The sequence below is a fragment of the Chiloscyllium plagiosum genome, chromosome 2, assembly GCF_004010195.1.
Source record: "Chiloscyllium plagiosum isolate BGI_BamShark_2017 chromosome 2, ASM401019v2, whole genome shotgun sequence".
NCBI lineage: Eukaryota > Metazoa > Chordata > Chondrichthyes > Orectolobiformes > Hemiscylliidae > Chiloscyllium > Chiloscyllium plagiosum.
In genome coordinates, this window is record NC_057711.1 from 113,722,595 (window position 1) to 113,743,846 (window position 21,252).

Here is a 21,252-nt window from a genome sequence, read left to right on the forward strand (position 1 = left end):
GCGGAGTTGAGCGTGGTGACTATGCAAAGAAATCGAGGGTATCTGGGCCACGGACCCAGTTGCAAATTTCGCGAGTGTCTTTAAAACAATTTCAGAAGTACTGACAGAACGAACACATACAACCATGAATATTTTCTAAACACACCTATTCAGAAATGTTATAACACATCTCCAGACTAAACTCAAGTACCCCACCACCCACACTCACTCCCACTCCAGGCGTGCGTGTATTTCCATTACGCCACAAGACCCTGGGTGCGCGTGCGCAGTTTTACAATGAGCGCCCTCTTCTTATGATCTATCGATATCCCCCGGCGTGCAACGTCACAGACGTATACCGCTGTGTGGTGCAGTTCGCTTGCATTAGCTCACGGGGCTGTAGGTAACGGTGCAATATCCTGCTTCAGGCTTGCGCGCACGCGACTGAGATAAACGGAAAATGGGAGTGCGGACACTGGAGAGCCAGGTTAGTTCGAATTCTGGACCCGAAATTTTCCCTCTTCCCCCACAGAAGCTAACAGACCAGCTGAGGTTTTCTCTGCAATTTCCACCGTTGGAGTCCAAGAGCCGCGCTGCAGGAAGGTCGACCATTTTATTTTGTCCCCTATCCTGCAGTCTCGAGGCGCTTTGAATGAGCCGTTACCCCTTTCCTCCACCCGCCTCCGGGCAGGCGTTCCATTCCCGGGACCAACAGTCTCCCTCTCTCCCCTCCCGGTTTTAATGTTATAAATCATTCGCTTGAGTCTCGGGTATGGGGCGTGGGCGGCATAGCCGCTAGGCGAGGAAAGGCATTCGCCATCCCGCAGGAAGCGAGCTATGAGGAATAAGGGCGAGGAAATTATGTCGTTCGGTGATCTTTGCTTTACTTTTCACGGTGACGATGGTTTGATGTTTGCATTAGAGCGTAAGATCTAGGAGCAGGAGTAGGCATCTGGCCCTTCGAGCCTGCTCCGCCATTCAGCAAGATCATGGCTGATCGGTTCGCGGACTCCCTCCACTGACCTGCGTTCTCACAGTATCCCTTAATTCTTTTATTGTTCAAACAATCTATCTTAACTTTAAAATGTTTACAGAAGTAGCTTCAATGGACAAGGAAGTCTATAGATTTACGACCATCTGGGTGAAGAAGTTCCTTCTCAATTCAGCCCTAAATCTGCTCCCTCTAATCTTGAGGCTTTCTCTCGTCCAATTTCACCTGCTAGTGGAAACAAATCCTCTACTTCTATTGTATCTATTCCCTTGATAATTTCTTATTGTTTTAAGATTCTGACCCTCCCACCTTCTAAATTCCAATGAATATAATCCCAGTCTACCCTGTTTCTCCTCATAAACCAATCCCTCAACTCAAGTAATGAACCTCCTCTGCACTCCCTCTAGTGCCAGTACATATTTTCTCAAGTGAGGAGACCAAAACTGCATGAAGTACTCCAGGTGTGAGTCAAAAAGTGTGGTGATGGAAAAGCATAGCTGGTCAGCCATGGTCCAAGGAGGAGAGTCAACATTTCGAGCATAAGCCCCAGAGCTTGTGCTTCTCAGATGCTACCTGACCGCTGTGCTTTTCCACTACCACATGTTTTGACACTCATCTCCAGCATCTATAGCCCTCACTTTCTCCCAGTATTCCAGGTGTGTTCTTACCAGCACCCTTTACGGCTGCAACATAACCTCCCTGCTTTTAAACTCATTTCTTTAGCAATGAAGGACAAAATTCCATTTGCCTTCCTATATACTTGTTGTACCTGCAGACCAACCCCTGCTGATTCATGCACAAGGAGACCCAGGTACCTCTGCATAGCAGCATGCTGCAACTTTTTACAATTCAAGTAATAATTCTTTTTACTGTTAGTCCTACCATAATGAATGACTTCACATTTATTAACAATGTATTCCATCTGCCAGACCTTTGCCGACTCACTTGAAAGTATCTATTTTCCTCTGCATGCTTTGCTCTGCCACTCATCTTAGTGTCATCTACAAACTTTGACACATGTTAGTGCCTCTTGTTTATATAGAACAATGGAAAAAAATGCTCCTTTTCCTGTTTGGTTGGGTCAGCAAGATGGATGAATAGAGAGAGCATGGCTGTACTGTGATTTCATTGTGTTTCAAAGTTTCCTATTTGTTTTGGAAGGGGGTAATAATGGCCTTTGAGATAATTTAGTTTATATTGAAGCTTGAATTCGTCTCCCTCAATTTTTAACTTAACAGCCCAACACCTGAGTGTATTAAAGAGAGGAGCTACAGACATATTCCCTTAAAGTCTGTACTTCTGTGGGGAGAAATGCTCCTGAAATGCTTTGTTTTGCAGCGGGTAAGAAACTACTAAATAAAACTGGTCTGCAAATCCTTATTCAATAAATGTTCTCTTTCCTTCATGCGATAAGCTCTTCTAGCACATGAACTTCAATGGTGTTTCTGTCCCCACCCATTCCCTTTGAATTTAATGACCATTAGTGTCATGGAATAAGTTAATTATTCTTAGTTGCTTTATGATGCCACGTGATGAAGTTAATTAAAGCTGCAAAGTTGATTTTTTTTTTATTAGCTTTCAGTTTTTGTCATTTGACTTGAATTGTCTAAAGCCTGCAAAATTGCTTGGCATAAAAGTTAGCTAATTATTTTTGTCAGGTTTGTTTTATTTTTGTATTTGGGCTGGTTACATTTATAACATTTATGTTTTGATCACTTGTGTCGGTAATAGTTCTGCCCAAGTTACTTTTTAACCAGACCTTTAAAACCTGCATAATGGAGACTCACCACTTCGCGCATCTCACTTTTCATGGAGTTGTCATCAGATTTGCTGTTGTGATCCATTCAATTAAATTTGAGTTATTTTTGAAAGTGAGCTGACCAACTTTAAGGATTGTGTTCTGATTGAGGGCAATGCTATGCTAACTTCATATATGTTGTTTGAAAAGCTAAAATTAACAGATAATTGAACAATTCTGTTTAAAAGTATTACATCAACATTACATACACAGTACATACAACACTACAGGTAATGAGCTTTCTGGTAATTGAACACTATTCACAATTTCAACCAAAAGGCACCAAGATTTCCTTTTCCTTCAAAGGTTTGTCTTGCATTATTTTGCATACGTTGTTTCAAAAGATTAGTTCTCATTGTCGAAAACTTGCTTAGCTTTACTTCAGCTGTTTTATTGCCCTTGAAATCAATAAATATACAGCACAGGCCATTGACGTAAATTAACGTTCTGATCAAAATCTTGCTTTGTCATCCTTCAGCGTCCTTGCTTTCCTAAATGGCTCTTCCTGAACTCTAATTCTGTTTTGCCTGCTGCAAACTAAAAATAGGAATTGCCAGCACAGTCAAAATGTTTTGCTCATGTAATTAATGATTATTATAATAAATATTGTGTTTTAAGCAAAATGAAAAAAGTTTTGCTTATTACCGTGGTGGTTTAGTTACTACGTGTCTAAGTACTGATTTCTAAATCTAATCCATTTTGTTTTGAGTAGATGGGTAACTGCTTTCACTGACCAAATGGTCATTAGCCAAATTATGCATATCTAAGATTTTCTTATTGAGGAAATCAGTATTATTTTTGCATAGCAAGTTATTGTGATCTGGGGTGCCCTGCCATAAAGACAATTGAAAGCCGATTCAATAGTAATTTTGAAAAAGGAACTGCCTACGAACGTAAGTAAAATTCTACTGGGATATGTGATAGGAGCTGGGGTGTAAAGCAAGGTAGATATGTTTTTCCAAAGAACCCGCCCCAAGCATGATGGATCAAATGAACTCTTCAGTGCTGCATAGATTTTAGTGACTGCCTAAATTTCTTCACGTGGGACCTGCAAAGTTTCAAGTCTTGTAACTGCTTACCTCACTTTGACTGGTTCTTTCTTCCTTTTTGTAAAGGAATTATTGGGTTTATTTTGGGATGAGGAATGAACAGAGAGCTAACCAACAAAAAAAATAGAGTACCTTAAATTTGCAGACGACACTAAGGTTGGTGGAGTTGTGGATAGTGACGAAGGATGTTCTAGGTTACAGAGAGACATAGATAAGCTGGTGGGCTGAGAGGTGGCAAATGGAGTTTAATGCGGACAAGCGTGAGATGGTTCACTTTGGTCAGAGTAACCGAAATGCAAAGTACTGGGCTAATGATAAGATTCTTGGTAGTGTAGATGAGCGGAGAGATCTCGGTGTCCATGTACACACTTCCTTGAAAGTTGCCACCCAGGTTGACAGGGTTGTTAAGAAGGCATAGTGTTTTAGCTTTTAATAGAGGGATCGAGTTCCAGAACCATGAGGTTATGCTGCAGCTGTACAAAACTCTGGTGTGGCCGCACTTGGAGTATTGTGTACAGTTCAGGTCACTGCATTATAAGAAGGATGTGGAAGCTTTGGAAAGGGTGCAGAGGAGATTTACTAGGATGTTGTTGGTATGGAGGGAAGGTCTTACAAGGAAAGGCTGAAGGACTTGAGGCTGTTTTCGTTAGAGAGATGAAGGTTGAGAGGTGACTTAATAGAGACATATAAGATAATCAGAGGGTTAGATAGGGTGGACAGCGAGAGCCTTTATCCAAGTATGGTGATGGTGAGCACGAGGGGGTATAGCTTTAAATTGAGGGGTGATAGATAGAGGACAGATGTCAGAGGTAGTTTCTTTACTCAGTAGTAAGGGTATGGAATGCTTTGCCTGCAACGGTAGTAGATTCGCCAACTTTAAGTACGTTTAAGTCGTCATTGGACAAGCATATAATTGTACATGGAATAGTGTTGGTTAGATGGGCTTCAGATTGGTATGATAGGTCGGCGCAACATCGAGGGCCGAAGCATCTGTACTGCGCTGTAATGTTCTAAGTGAACGTTGCAGCCAAGGCATAGTTATCCCCAGTCATGCAAATTACACTTCTCTAGTGTTTTGAGTTACATGGGTGTTTCTGCAGCAAGCAAAGCCCAATGTCTTCCTTTACCACTTGGAGTGTATGTAAGGTACAGCGCAGACAGGCAACTGTTAAACTGATGACTGATACTGCCAGCTGAAGTTGCTGCTTCCAGTGGCTGGGTTTTGCTAGGGCTTGGTGACATGGCACTGGCACTGCTTCAGTATTTGCAGTTATCAACTTAAGTTATATTTGCTTCACATTGGAGGAGCCGCTCCCACTAATTTGTTAACTGAGGAAGTAGCATTTGCATGAGTCACTTACAATGATTTGAGTCATGGCTCCTTTATCTGATATTTCATAAACTTGATGCCGATCTTGTCGGTGGGTGTGGTCAGACTTGACAATAAATGTTTTGTACCATCTTCAACTTGTACAACATAAAGTCGGTATTGTTTATGGCTCTTGTTTCTGTTTTGTCTTACTGTGCATCTATTCTCTATCGTTGACAAATCAATAGTGATAGAATTAAGTGTTGGAGAAAATCAACAGCTCTGGCAGTGTTTCTGGAGAGATGAAAAATTAATATTTCAAATGAAAAATGACGACTCCTCAGAAATGTCTACCCATAACAGTCCTGGATGATAAGGATTCATGCACTAACCAATTTTCTGACCACTGCCTGAGCCACTCGAATCTGTCAATCATTGGTGCATATGAGCTATGCATCATAGAAATTTTCCAAAATTCTCCAAAAGTGGAAATTTTTAAAAGCCTAAATTTATAGAAAAAAATTATCTATTATAAACTTAACTCTAAACTCTAACTGTTTTCGGTAAGGCTGCCTACTACAATTGCTTTAATTTTGTTCATCTTAATTTAACTTACTCTGCTGGATTCTTGAATTTTTAAAAATACTTGAGTTAAACTTCTTTGAATTAAAGGTACTATGTAGTTAGTCATACAGCGCGAAAAAGATCCTTTGGATCATATCGCTCTAAACCTTTCCTGTTCACAAGTCTGTCCAAATATCTTCTACATTTTGTGATTGTACCTGCATCTAATTCCTCCTGGCCGTTTATTCCACATATGAACCACTCTTTTTGAAAGTCCCTTAGGTCCCTTATAAATCTTATTCCTCTCTTAAAAGTATGCCCTCTAGTTTTGAACTCAGTAGGGGAAAGACCTTTTGAAATTCACCGTATATATAAAATAATTTTTATGAACTACAATATAGTCACCCCTCAACTTCCTATGCTCCATTGAAACAAGACCCAGCCTAATCTACCCTCTCCTTATAACTCAAACCCTCTTTGGAAAGGCTGCAGAAAAGATTTACAATTTAATAATGTCCTGCCTATAGGAGGATGTCCGGAACTCTACAAGTACTTCAAAAATGGTCTCATTATCCTGTACAAATGCAATATTTGGCATTTTATCCTTGCATTTAAACACCGGGTTCTTGGCTTAATTTTTCTTAAACTTTTCAGGCTTTCTAGGACAACTGGAAAACGCTTAGAACCTAGAATGAAGTGCTTAAAAGTTTCATGCAACTCATGAACTATTTGCAGACCCCAGGGCTATCTAATGTCACTCTTTGCCCAAAAGCAATGTTAACTATGTTTTAAGAGTTATTATGAAGTTGATGGCATGTAATGTATCTTTAAGAGAGTGAAAGCTCAAAAACTGGTAAGCACCTGTGTGACTGACTAGCAGGTAAAAAGTATACTAGGCAATTTGAAAATGTAACGTTTGGTTGTCACCTGCGATAGGATTAGGGTTACACCACAGTTCACATTTAACCAATTGGTTTTATTTATCCCCAAGATACTATAAAACAATTGAATTTGAATTTTACTGTTTTGACAACATTGATTCAATGAGAGAACCCGATGTTGCGGGTATAAAAAGCAGGCATTTTGGACATTTAGCCAGAAAGAGCACCATCTGCCATTTGAAAGACTGCTATTCACCACATTCTGTCAGGGATACCTTTTTCATATGAAACATCTTTGTAACAGAAGACCGAAGATGACCCAGGAAGATTGACACCAGAGATGATAGCTGCTGTCTGATATTGAAAACGTTAAGTTGCTGTAAATTTAATAGAGGCTTTATTGGATCAATATATTGTTAGAGTGGGAGGTAGATAAGACTTTTAAGAGAAACGAGGCTTAGGTGTAAATAGTTGTTTAATGTTCACTTTTAGAGTTAAAGTATAAAATTGATATTTTTTGTTAAATAGTGGAATTTGGCTAGTTCTGTATCACTTATACTTGAACAGGTGGGGTGAGCTTTTTTGTGTGTTTGTTTAATTAGCAGGAGGGTTTACCACTGTGTCATAATACACGTAAGAAAATATTGCAAAGGGATGTGGTAATTCCATGTTTGCATTTGTTTAACAAAGTATCACAACATTTTCTTGGTAATATGAGCTGTGATTCTGACCGACAGTGTATTACCAGTTAAGTATTCTTGATGTAATACTGTTATTTTTCAGAAAGATTTTGAAATGGTACTTAAGGAGGCAGGATGCAAACTGGTGATTATTGACTTCTCTGCAACATGGTGTAGCCCTTGTCAAAAGATAAAGCCAGAGTTCCAAGTAAGTACCAATAAAACCATTGTTCATTTCCAGAAAGACTTCAATGATGGTTTTAGACAGGTGCAAGTTCTTGAAAGTAACAGGTACGTATTAGGAGTGTTGTGTTGGAAATGAAACTAAGGGTTCATAATGTGCAAAGTGAGCAGGTTTTTCAGATGATGCCAAACTCCTGAGGGGAAACAACCAAGTTTCTGTAAGAAGCCAACGTAAGGGCAAGTTAGATTAAATAGATATATTTGTAAGATACTATGTTTGTGGTGACAAAAAAAGTGCAGAAGCTAAATTATACTGAAAGCATTCTTGGAATAATGGAACACCTGTCAAGCTGCTTTGGAGCATTGGTTAAGAAAGTAGAATACTGAGCCATATTCCCAAATCTATGAACTAGAGTTTAGGATGTTTATGCTAAATACAATATTCTGGTTGAATGATGCCTAGATGTCGAGACTGATTTCAAAACAGTTCAGATGACTGAGTCCCAACAACAACTTTCATTAATAGTGTCTTAATGCAGTGAACTGCCTTCAGTGTGTGTCTTGGATGCGTTAGCAAAAACAAAATTGGAGTGAGCCATTTAGACAGTTAATTATCCAGATAACTTGATTTTAAAGAATGTCTTATAAGTATCGTAAGAGTACAGTTTAACGGGAAATTCTGGGAGCATGGAACCAGAAGACTGTGGCTGGGGAAATAAACAATTTCCAGAACATAGCAGGAAGTTTCAATTTGTCATAAATTGACCAACTAATTAATTCTTTTAAAATAGATCTTTACAAATGTATAAACCACACAAGCATTATTTGACTACTTGTTTATTGCATAGATTAGCTCTGACTTCAATTCATTGTCAGTACATCCGTGTCAGTATTGCTGCGTAGTAATTGAATTTAGTGGTGACTGGGAGCAGAGAGTGGGCAGCAGTTTCATGAGCCTTTGTGTAATATTTATTTTTAAAATACCTTTACTTACCTAATTGGTAAGAAGTCTTTGTGCCATAATTTCTGACATTACTAAAATTCGTTTTGCCTTCTGGATTTGAAATGAGCATTTCCACTGAATAACTCCCTTTTAGAATGAAAAGAACAACAAGCCAATTAGATATTTCAAGCCAGTGAAGTTAAAAATGCAAGGTGTTTCTTCCATCTGCTGTTGCCGTACAATCTGCAAGCACAGACAGAGAGTTCATCTCTGCTTAGTTCGGAGATGATATATCATCGTTTACCTGTCTTGAGATCTGCTCAGAAATAATTCCTTGACAAAAGCAGACTCAGTTGTTTAATTTCAGGGGTACTTCATGCAAACAAGAATTGTTCTGTTTAATCCTTGGATCATTTTAAGGACACACTGTTTACCTGTCTGTTCTACTGCAAAGTTAATTATTCCTTTGTTTATTAAACTGGTCATAAACATGTTTATGAAGTTCATGTGGTGCAGTGGATAGTTTTCCTGCCTCTAAACTACAAATTGATGACCAGTAAGATGAAATCAAAAATGCAGCCAAACAAGTTGTGAACCTGACAAATTTTCCAATGAACACTAGACAGCAGTAAGAATAGAACATTATTAGTATTTGTAATTAGCTTGATCAGATGGGTTTGCCATACCTCGAGACCAGGAGAAAAATGAACTGAGCTTTCAGATTCAGAAGTAGCAGTACTACCACTGCCACAAGACCAACATGTCACATTTTTAAGTTCCCTTTAAAATCTATTTTTGGTAATGGGTTAAGTCTGTTCCTTTCAAATGTCATACTTAAGTGGTAAAGGGTTTACAAAAGAATGAAATATAAAAACTGATTTCCTTTCATGGATATCGCCAGCAGATCACTTTCCAGTTCTGAATTCAGTTGTCAAGATATGGTGTAACTAGAAATTACCCTGACTTTGGTCACTGTCAAAGTGTGGCACTGGAAGAGTGTAGGAGGTCAGACGGCTTCTGGGGAGCAGGCGAGTTATGTTTTGGACATAAGCTTGTCATCCGGAATGTGGAGGGGGAAGGGGGTCTGAGAGGTAATGGGGTGGGGGTGTTGGGGTCCAGGGGAAGGTATCTGGGAGGGCAGTAGGAGATTTGGAAACTAGTGAAATTGATGTTGAAGGGTCAAAAGGCAGAAGATGAGGAATTCTTCCTCCACTTGTCGGTTGGCTTGGATTTGCCAGAGGAAGAGGTCCAGGTTTTGTGTGTCGCCGGGGCAGCTGAAGTGGCCAGCCACATGGTGGTGGGGTTGTTTCATGTGTCCCAGACATTTTCCCTGATACACTCCATGAGTTGGTGTTCTGTCTCCCTGACATAGAGGAGACTTCAAAGTCAGCTGTGATGGACAGTGTCTACGATACAGGACACTACAGCTAAAGACTGAAAAGAATTTGGTATGCCTTGTCAGAACTTGCTGATTAGCAGTGTCAAAGTATGAGTTGTGATTTAATTGTTGACGTTTTCAACTAAGTGAGCATTGTTAAAATCTTGAACCCGCGTTGACTTTGAGAGCTGAGGCATAGTGTGAGATGTTTAAAAACATCTTGAAGTTGAGGTTAAGAATGGTAAAAATGGGGGTTCCACTAATGGCCAGAGGAAGACAGTTCAGCCAATAATGTTGATAGGTACAGATAAACTGAAGGTTGAACAAAAGTGTAAGAAGAATTTTCTTTTTCCATAAGGTTTGCAAAGGAAACATTGAGGAAGCTGAATTTCTTCCAGGAATCAAGAACTAAAGCCTTGCTTAGTTAATCACTCAATAATTTTACATTATTAGCTTTAAGTTTTGAACCTTAGTTTCTGAGGTTCTGTGAGCATTGTAAGGGAAAAATTTAGATTTATTTCTGATTCTCTGAAAGAAAGAAACTTTGTCACTACTTTACTGAACCCTCCAACCCTGGCAATATCCTTGTCAATCTTTATTTATGTGAGATAGACTAAAATTGCCATTATATGAAGCAGGATAACAGTGCGGAAAAAGTAGAAAACTTTGTCATTCGTCCTTTTTCCCTTTAAATAGCATCTGACTACTTACAAAGTTAACAAGAACCACTTCACCTTACGTATGAGCAACTATGTAGTGGTCGGGGTCTGTACTGTATTCATGACCACAAACTTTGTATTGCGTATCCCCTCTCATAAAATACTCGCTTTCTTTTTTGTAATTTATTTCTGTTAACTTACATTGAACTAGGTAAGCAAACTTATTTTGTGCTGTTTAAATTTTAATTTGCATTCCTCCCTTTTGAATTTCAATGACATTTATCTCTTTGTTAATGTTGCATTATTTTCTAGGTAGCAGTCTGCTATACAGTGAAAGTCTGCTGTCTGAAGAATCATGATCTGTTTGAAATCATTTTAAACATTAGGATTCGTTTGTTACAAGGAGTGTGGATGGATGTTTGAATTTATGACCAAGGAGCAGCAGTAGACCATATTACCACTTTTAGTCTGATTTCTTCAATGCAAATTTGCACTTGCAAAAATCCCAATATTATGATCCTTTTCAGGTCGACTTAATTTGATACCTGACTTGTCGCACTGAATATGCAGGACCACATCCTCTATATGTGAAGAATTGTGATAAAGAGGAACATAGAAAAACTTTGAAAAAAGGAGCAGGTGGCCATTTGGCCCTTTGAGCCAGCTCTGCAATTCTGTTGATAATGGCTGATCATTCAACTTGGTATTCTGTACCTGTGTTCTCTTGTTTTTTTTTATATACTTTTAGCCCTAAGAAATGTACCTAACTTGGCCTCGACTACCTTTTGTGATGAAGAATTCCACAAGCTCAACACTGGATAAAGAAATTTCTCCTTCTCTCAGCACCAAATGACCTACCTCTTATCGTTTGACTGTAAACCTTCATTGGACTCACCAATCATTGGGAATTAACCTCCTGCCCTGTCCAATCCTGTTAAAATTTTATAGTTTTCTGAAATTGTGTCTTATTAGTCTAACCACAAGTGAATACATAACTAATCTAGTTTTTCCTGTTCCCTGCCAATCCAAGAAATGATTTAATAAACCTTCATGGCAGTCCCTCCATAGCAAGAAGATCATTCCTCTGACTTGAAAAAAAGCAAAACTACATGTGGTCTCACCAGGGCTCACAATTACACGATCTGTAGTCTGTACTCATTCCCGTGCTGTGAAGACCACTTGTCTTTGCCACCTGCTGCATTTACATGCCTATTCTTGGTGACAGTGACTGGTGACTTCCTCCATGTGCTCTTGTATTACCTATCTACCATCATCCTGTTTTAAGTAACATTCCTCAATTTATTTGGTTAGTACTTAACACACAATTGTTGTTGATGTGTTATTAGGTTTAGACTTGCAAGTATTGAAGCACAGTAGATCATTCAATCTGGTCTGTGCTAGTGTCTGCTGTGGTTGAGTTCGTACCATTGTCAATTCTTGAGTCAAGTTATTCCAAATTAGGGTTGTAATCTAATACTGAAATGCAAAATTCAAATCAAACACACTCTATGCAGCATTGAGGAAGTATTGCATTGTCAAAGGTGTATTTGTTTGGAAAGGATGCTAAATCAAGGCCCTGTTTGGGTGGAAACATGCCATGGCGTTGCTTCAAAGAGAAGGAACCTTATCTTTAGTTCTCTATTAATCAATTCAAAAAGATTATTAGGATGTTATCACATTGCTGTTTGCAAATTTGCTACATGCAAATTGGTTGCACTCTTTCCACCAGAATAGTAATCACACTTCAAATGTTCTTGATTAAACCTAAAGTTTTGAATGTAGGTTTTCTTGCTGAGCTGGGAGGTTCATTTCCAGGTTTTTCATTACCCTGTTAGATAATATCTTCAGTGGGCCTCAGCAATGCTGAAAGTTCCTGCTTTCTATTTATGTTTGGGTTTCTTCTACCACCTCTGAGAAAAGGAACAGGAAGTGACTTCACCACAAGAAATCCAAACATAAATAGAAAGCAGGAATTTTTAGCATTGCTTCGCCTGAGGCCACTGAAGGTGTTACCTAGTAGGGTAACGAAATGTCTGGAAATAAACCTTCCAGCTCAGCAAGCAAACCTACATCCAAAACCTCAACTTGAGCTACAAATCTTTTCAAAACTTGCAGAACTGAAAGTGTTTTGAGATCTCTGATTGTTATTCAGCAGTCAAGTCTATTTCTTTCATTCTTTGCATCAGCCTCCTCTTATTCTGCATCCTCTAATCCTCTCAATCTATCCTACTCTTTTCGCGTGTACTTGGATAACTTTCCCATAAATGCATCTGTATTATTCACCTCAACCACTCCCATGTCAAAGTAATGCTCAGATTCTTGACTAGACTGAATTGCCACTAACTTGTAGTGTGCCATTAAAAGTATCAAATTTTGCTTTTCTAGTCCCTCTCTTCAGACACTGATTTCCCCCCCCACTTTTGCAAACTGGGAATGTTCTGTGCTGGGACAAAGAAAATTGAGTAGAGGTGTATAAAATTCTAACTATTTTAAATAAAAGCAAAAGCTCTTTGTGTGGCATGGGAGGGTCACATTTTAAGGTTTTGGTCAAGAAGTGAAAGATCTAAAGAAAAGGTTTTCTTTGTGTGTAGTAATGACATGACATTTGTCTGAAAAGAGATTATTGATTTTTAAGGAAAGGGAATGCTCACTTTAGCCCTGCATGTTTACTGCCCTTGGAATGGGATTGCTGGTTTGCTCTGCAGGGAAATAGCATGGACTCTTTTGGGCTGGACTGAATGGCCTCCTGTGCCATAATCACTCAGTATGGTCAATCTTAATTGTTGGATTGCATATTAAGAACTAACATGGGTATTGAAAGCACCTTTTCTGATGTTGAACAGTTTTTAACTAAATATGTCTTGAGAGTAAACTGAATAAATACAGATGTGAATCTTGGATTTCAAATGAATAAGTGTAAGACAGTCATGTATTTCATGATGTGGACGTCTCTGGGTTGAACCAGGTGAATTAAACTGGAACTGCAGGTGCTGGAGGTCTGAAACAAAAACAAATTGTTGGAGAAACTCAACAGGTTTGGCAGCTTCTGTGGGAAGAAAGCAGAATTGAGTCTGGGACTCTTCAGAACTGAAAATAGTTGAACTTTAAATAAATCAATGCAACACTCAAGCATTTGTTAGTGCACGCCTGATAATTCCTTGTAATAGGAAACATAAGAGCATAAAATATTGTTAAATAGCCTTAAAATGTGCAAAAGAAAGTCTTTGAGCATAGTTTGTTTTTTAACCTAGTTAAGATGATCATCAAGCAAAAGCCCTAAAGAATGAATTGAATTTCATGGACGTAGCTGAATACTAGGAACAGGAGCCTGTTTACAGTTCACTAAAATATGACCAATCTGTATCTTAATTCCACCTATGTGTCTTCAGTATCATTAACAAAAATGATTATCTCAATAGAAAGTTGACCACCCTTTCTTTTCGCATGTCCTTTTATTTTCTGGGGTTTTTTTTAAACACTGATGCTGATCTGTGGAATAACCTGAAATACAGTTAAATACAACCAGAATAAGTTTCAGTACAGTTTCACTAACAAAATATTTTATCTCGACAGAAATTGGCAGAGAAATATAAAGACATAATTTTCTGTGAGACAGATGTGGATGATGCACAAGTAAGTTAAATCCAGCAAACTAAGTGTGGATCAATAGTCAAATATTTATTGCCAGTTCCTGTGATCTGTTATAGACTGAGCATTCTTAAGAAAGCACAGACTCTTTTCTAGGTGTACACTTATGACCAAGTCTCTATGGAAAGGACATTGGGGCCTTAAAATGAGTGCACAGGAACAGTATCAGGCATGAAAGATTTCAGTTACTTGAAGAGATTGGAGAAACTGGGGATATTCTCTTTTAAACAAATTGGAGTTGATAGATGTTCTAAGTCGTAGAGGGTTTTCATAGATTTAAACAAAGCAAAGATTTTAAATACCATATATACTCAATAGACAATAGGTGCAGGAGTAGGCCATTCAGCCCTTCGAGCTTGCACCGCCATTCAATATGATCATGGCTGATCATTCCTAATCAGTATCCTGTTCCTGCCTTATCTCCATAACCCTTGATTCCACTATCTTTGAGAGCTCTATCCAACTCTTTCTTAAATGAATCCAGAGACTGGGCCTCCACTGCCCTCTGGGGCAGAGCATTCCACACAGCCACCAGTCTCTGGGTGAAGAAGTTTCTCCTCATCTCTGTCCTAAATGGTCTACCCCGCATTTTTAAGCTGTGTCCTCTGGTTCAGCACTCACCCATCAGCGGAAATATGTTTCCTGCTGCCAGAGTGTCCAATCCTTTCATAATCTTATACGTCTCAATCAGATCCCCTCTGTCTTCTAAACTCAAGGGTATACAAGCCCAGTCGCTTCAAGTAATAATAGTTGATCTCATGTAAAAGTCAAAATCCTATTTTTAAATTTTTTTGGACAAATCTGCAAATTTCTAAATGTCCTGTGTAAAGGCTGACCCTAGTTCTTCACAGACAACAGATCAACGTTTGAATCAGTGTGCCCACCTTCACGTCCCACTCCAGGTTTCCAGTCTGCTAGGTTTCCGCTCTGCTCCCAGTCTTCCAGTCCGCTGGCTGTTGTGTTTTGCTTGGGGTTTTTCAGAATTAGCATAATTTTTTGGGGGGGGGCCTTTTTTATTCATTTAGCGATCAGTTGGGCTTCTGCTAATGAAACAATATATGAATTTTGATAGGGATGAATTTCAGCCTCTCAAAAGAAGTATCCATGTAATAGTCGACCCCATACATTTAACCTTAAAAAGTAGTCAAAAAGATTTGACTGTTACTCGAGTATTAGAGTTTAGGGTATTAGAATTGATTGCTTGAGATCATTGGCAAAACAACCAGATATGATGTGAGGGGAGGGAAGAAAAACAACTAATTATGGCGCATGCACTACAGGAATCTGATTTAATATCAGATCCCAAATTGGGATTGGATATGTAGTCAGTGAAGCTTTTTGCAGGGCTCTGGGAGAAAGAACAAGAGTGAGGAACTGAGAGTCCTTTGAGGGGATGCAGGCATGATGTATAGACTGGCTTCTTTCTGTGCTGTATCATTTTTCTGTATTGCCTTAAAGCACTTGTTCATGGATTTTGACAAACTGTGAATTAATTTTCAGCCAGGTAGATTGAAACCCAGTGTTCAAAAAACTGGGACTCCAAACAATGAAAGTCCATTCCACCTTGAAGCTTTTGTAATATTGCATTAGATCAAGACTGATCTGTGTCCCAATGCCTCTGACCTGCCTTGGTTCTGTTCAGTTGGTAGGAAATTGTGTGATGTGTTGACGCAGAGCTTCCTGACATCACCCTTGAATAAGCTAGCTTTGATCTTCTCCAGCAGAGGCAGCTGCCCCTCATCCATCTCATTGACTCCTTTTAAATTGCTTTGACCTTTGTTACATCACCTTACATGCATTAAATACAGGGATTTGAATTTTTCATTGAGTCACACAAGATAATATTCGCTGTATGGGTTTTACCTGATGTTATAAAGTCAAGAGATTTATAGTATGAAAACAGACCCTTTGATCCAACTCCTCCATGCTGCCCAGATATCCTAAATTAGTCTAGTCCCATTGGCCAATATTCCTACAAACCTTTCCTATTCATATACCCATCCAGATGTCTTTCATATGTTGTAATTGTACCAATCTCCTCCACTTCCTCTGGCAGCTCATTCCATACATGCACCACCCTTTGCATGATAAAGTTGCCCTTTAGGTGCCTTTTTATATTTTTCCCCTTTCACCCAAAACCTATGCCCTCTAGTTTTGGACTTCTCCACCCCAGGGAGAAGTCTATTTACCTTTTTGATGCATCTCATTATTTTATAAACCTCTAACTTGAGCTAACTTATTTGTCATCTTTAGGAGATTGCTGAAAGCTGTGGCATTAAATGCATGCCAACATTCCAATTCTACAAGAATGGAGCCTTGGTAAGTTTTTGGAGAGTTAAATGATGATCACAAATGTGACACGGGGGAAAATACTTGCCTAAACATTTTCCAAAATTTACCCCAATTTAACAATAGTGGCTTCAGGCACTACAAGAGCACAGTTGTTCAAAGGAAAGCTCCTTAACCTAAATCTACCAGTATTCTTATATAATTTTTAACAGGCATAAAGACTACAGTTCCATCTCCAATTTGCCTGAGAATATCCACCACAGCTCCATTCAGACCTTGCCATGAACTATCACTTGAACCGAAGTTGATCCGTACATAGTAAATGCAAACTTCCTATTAATGAAGTGCTATGAATCTCCTATTTAGGATTAAACTGACCATGAAGATGGCATGTAGCCATAAGCTGACACTTTAAATCCAGAAGCTGCAGAGCAAGCTACGGAATTTGTCTGCCCAACTACAAACGGGAGATGACAATTTTGACCTCTGAACCAAAAGGATTGAGTGTTTGGCCCAGCCGGTCCATGCCTTTGTTTATGTTCACACAAAACCAAATACTTTGTTAACTTCATAATGATTGAGCTGCAGTTTGGGAGAGTAAAGAGAAGCTGGGCAAGAAAGGATATTGTGGAGACCTTGGTCTTCAGAGAATCCCATCTAAACAAATTGTTCACTTTTTAACACATTGTCCACTTTGCATATCAGCTGTACCCTGAAAAGTCTTCATTGGAATGATACAGTCAAATCATTGCAGCCTGCATTAATTGATTTATCATTAATGAGAATGAATTTGAATAAGTTTGACCTATGTAAAAAAACGTATTAGCGCACGAACAAGCCTCTGCATTCTTGCACCTGTAAAATCTTGCACATCTGTTTTTCTTTTAATTTTCATTCGACAGTGGTGGTTGTGCCTTTAGCCATCAAGACTCTGCTCTGGGATTTCTTGCGTAATCCGCTCTGCGTCTCTCGACGACTTTAATTGGAACTCCTTAAAGCCTGCGATTTTGGCCATGACCGTGTATGCGACCATGGCCATCAGCCTTAGTATCTCAATATTAGTGTGATTTGGTAGTATTAATGAAATTTGATGTTTTGCAGCTGGTGTGAACTATTTGATCTAGGGTGGTGGGTTTCAATGCCCATAATCAAACCCTAGATAGGAACGCTGGAAGTCATCCTTCCTGGAGACCTGATGTCCTTGAGATATTTAAGGGCCTTGACTCATTGCTGGTGGTGTTCAAATAGCAGGGGGTGGTCTCACCATTTGGGGAAACTACACATCAGACTCTCTGGTTTGTTGACATCCATAAGGGGGAGTTCTTTATTCACAACCTATTTGTATGGAACACAATCCTTTTATCTGAAACCCTTTGGACCAGCTGGTCTAATCTAATCTAATCTAATCTAATAAGGGGGAGTTCTTTATTCACAACCTATTTGTATGGAACACAATCCTTTTATCTGAAACCCTTTGGACCAGCTGGAGTTTGGAATTCAGAGTTTTCAGATTTCAGAATAAGTGACAGTTTAACGGTGAATTTTTTAAAATCTTACCGAACAGCAGACTCATCAGTGATTACTAAGGGCCCTGAGACAAAATTGATGCCTGCCACCATGTTGGTGTGGAATTGGATTAACTGTTTCCTCCCATGCAACCTCGTTGTGGAGAGAAATCTGCACGAAAAAATCTTCAGATTTTGGAACTTTTCAGATTTCTGATAATGGATTGTGTGTGTACTTGTGCTTGAATGATGGATTTTTTGGGAGGGGGGGTTTCTTTCAGTCATTCAGCAGTTGTGGGTGTCATTAGTTGGGCCAGAATTATTTGCTTATCCTGAAATGCTCTTGAACTGAGTCACTTGTTCAGCCATTTCAGACTTAACCATGTTACTGTTGGCTAGAACCACAGAGGAATAACAAGTTTTCTTCCCTAAGGTGATTTAATGAACTGAGTGTACAGTTGCCTCATTCAAGTGGTTGTAGTTACCATTACACTACCATATTACATTGATTTCTGCATTCAATATATTCTTATGATCCCCCACTCATACAACCTTCCACTTCGACAATTACACATTTTATGTTTTGTTTTCTGTCTAACCATTTCTCAATCCATGTCAGTTATTGCCATCAATACTAGTTGAGATTTGACACTATAGACTCAAAATACTAGGGATGTTGTAAATCAGAAAGAAGTATTAGAAAGCTGGAAAGACTGAGTAGATCAAGCAGCATGTCTGGATAAAAATCAGAATAAGCATTTATGGTCAATGACTTTGTCATTAACTGTTTTTCTCCACAGGTACTGTCTGAGCTACTGAGTTTTTCCAGGTTTTGGTTACAGTTAGAAAGCAACTTCAGTGTAACCTCTTGCTTTTCTCCATATCCCTTTGCTGAATACCTGCCTGAAGGTTTAGTTTTAAATGTTGCTCACTGATTCAGACATGCTTGAATTTTTATTTATTAATCTTTCTTTTTCCTTTAGCTGTTTGAATTTTCTGGAGCCAATTCAAGCAAACTGGAAGAGAAAATTCAAGAATATTGTTAATGTTAATCCAAATGAAACCATGGTTTCAAACCAAACATGAATCAATAATAAATCTTAGTTTATTGTAAAAGCATTTGGTTGTCTTTGATATGAGTTACATAGAACATAGAAGAATACAGCGCAGTACAGGCCCTTTGGCCCTCGATGTTGCGCCGATCCAAGCCCACCTAACCTATACTAACCCACTATCCTCCATATACCTATCCAATGCCCGCTTAAATGCCCATAAAGAGGGAGAGTCCACCACTGCTACTGGCAGGGCATTCCATGAACGTACGACTCGCTGAGTGAAGAACCTACCCCTAACATCAGTCCTATATCTACCCCCCCTTGACACACTCTCCACACACAGAGAGAGACAGACACACTCTCCACACACAGAGAGACAGACACACTCTCCACACACAGAGAGACAGACACACTCTCCACACACACACACAGAGACACACTCTCACACAGAGAGAGACAGACACACATTCCGCACAGAGAGAGACAGAAACACTCTCCACACACAGTGAGAGACAGACACACTCTCCACACACAGAGAGACAGACACACTCTCCACACACAGAGAGATAGACACACTCTCCGCACAGATAGAGACAGACACACTCTCCGTACACAGAGAGACAGACACACTCTCCACACACAGAGAGACAGACACACTCACCACACACACACACAGAGACACTCTCCACACACAGAGAGACAGACACACTCTCCACACACAGAGAGAGACAGACACACTCTCCACACAGATAGAGACAGACACACTCTCCACACACAGAGAGACAGACACACTCTCCGCACACAGAGAGACAGAAACACTCTCCACACAGAGAGACAGACACACTCTCCACACACACAGAGAGACAAACACACTCTCCACACACAGAGAGACAGACACACTCTCCACACACAGAGAGACAGACACACTCTCCACACACAGAACAGACACACTCTCCACACACAGGGAGACAGACACACTCTCCGCACACAGAGAGAGACAGACACACTCTCCACACACAGAGAGACAGACACACTCTCCACACACAGAGAGACAGACACACATTCCGCACACAGAGAGACAGAAACACTCTCCACACACAGATAGAGACAGACACACTCTCCGCACACAGAGAGACAGACACACTCTCCACACACAGAGAGAGACAGACACACTCTCCACACACAGAGAGACAGACACACTCTCCGCGCACAGAGAGAGACAGACACACTCTCCACACACAGAGAGAGACAGACACACTCTCCACACACAGAGAGAGACAGACACACTCTCCGCACAGAGAGAGACAGACACACTCTCCACACACAGAGAGAGACAAACACACTCTCCACACACAGAGAGACAGACACACTCTCCACACACAGAGAGACAGACACACTCTCCACACACAGAGAGAGACAGACACACTCTCCACACACAGAGAGAGACAGGCACACTCTCCACACACAGAGAGACAGACACACTCTCCACACACAGCGAGAGACAGACACACTCTCCACACACAGAGAGACAGACACACTCTCCACACAGAGAGACACAGACACACTCTCCACACAGAGAGACAGACACACTCTCCACACACAGAGAGACAGACACACTCTCCACACACAGAGAGACAGACACACTCTCCACACACAGAGAGAGACAGACACACTCTCCACACACAGAGACAGACACACTCTCTCCACACTGATAGACAGACACATTCTCCACACAGAGAGACAGACAGAGGGAGAGAAAGAGAGAGAGTGAGGGAGACAGACAGACAGGCAGACAGACACACATACACACACACACTCCACAGAGAAAGAGTGAGAGAGACACACACAGACACTCTCCACATGCGGAGAGTGAGAGAGACACACACACTCTCCACATACAGAGAGAGACAGACACACTCCGCACACAGAGAGACAGACACACTCTCCACACACAGAGAGAGACAGACACACTCTCCACACACAGAGAGACAGACACACTCTCCGCACACAGAGAGAGACAGACACACACACACACTCTCCACAGAGAGAGATTGACAGACACACACTCTACACAGATAGAGAGTGTGAGAGAGACACACACACACTCTCCACATACAGAGAGAGAGAGAGACACACACACACTCTCCACAGAGAGAGATTGACAGACACACACACTGTCTCTCCAAACAGAGAGAAAAAGAGAGCGACAGAGAGAGAGAAACACATTTTCCACATACACACTCTCTTCAAACACACACACACACACTCAAACATAGACACACTCAAACACACACACATACACTCAAACACAGACATACACACAGACAGACACACTCAAACA

General features: G+C 40.1%; 1 protein-coding gene across 1 annotated transcript; it reads left to right on the plus strand.

Annotated features, from left to right (window-relative positions):
- Nucleotides 1-289: 289 nt before the first annotated feature.
- LOC122562945 (thioredoxin-like) lies at nt 290-18,975 on the plus strand. The gene is made up of 5 exons (XM_043716249.1): nt 290-466; nt 7,355-7,459; nt 13,988-14,047; nt 16,316-16,381; nt 18,840-18,975. Exons 1-5 carry the CDS (start codon nt 440-442, stop codon nt 18,900-18,902), a joined length of 321 nt encoding a protein of 106 aa, XP_043572184.1. The 5' UTR covers nt 290-439; the 3' UTR covers nt 18,903-18,975.
- Nucleotides 18,976-21,252: the final 2,277 nt, after the last annotated feature.

Bases quoted from the DNA above. Each gene is read 5' to 3' on its own strand.
- LOC122562945 (XM_043716249.1), top strand. From the start codon at position 440: ATGGGAGTGCGGACACTGGAGAGCCAG. The intron at 467-7,354 runs GTTAGTTCGAAT...GTTATTTTTCAG, and splicing joins TGCGGACACTGGAGAGCCAG to AAAGATTTTGAAATGGTACT. The intron at 7,460-13,987 runs GTAAGTACCAAT...TTATCTCGACAG, and splicing joins AGATAAAGCCAGAGTTCCAA to AAATTGGCAGAGAAATATAA.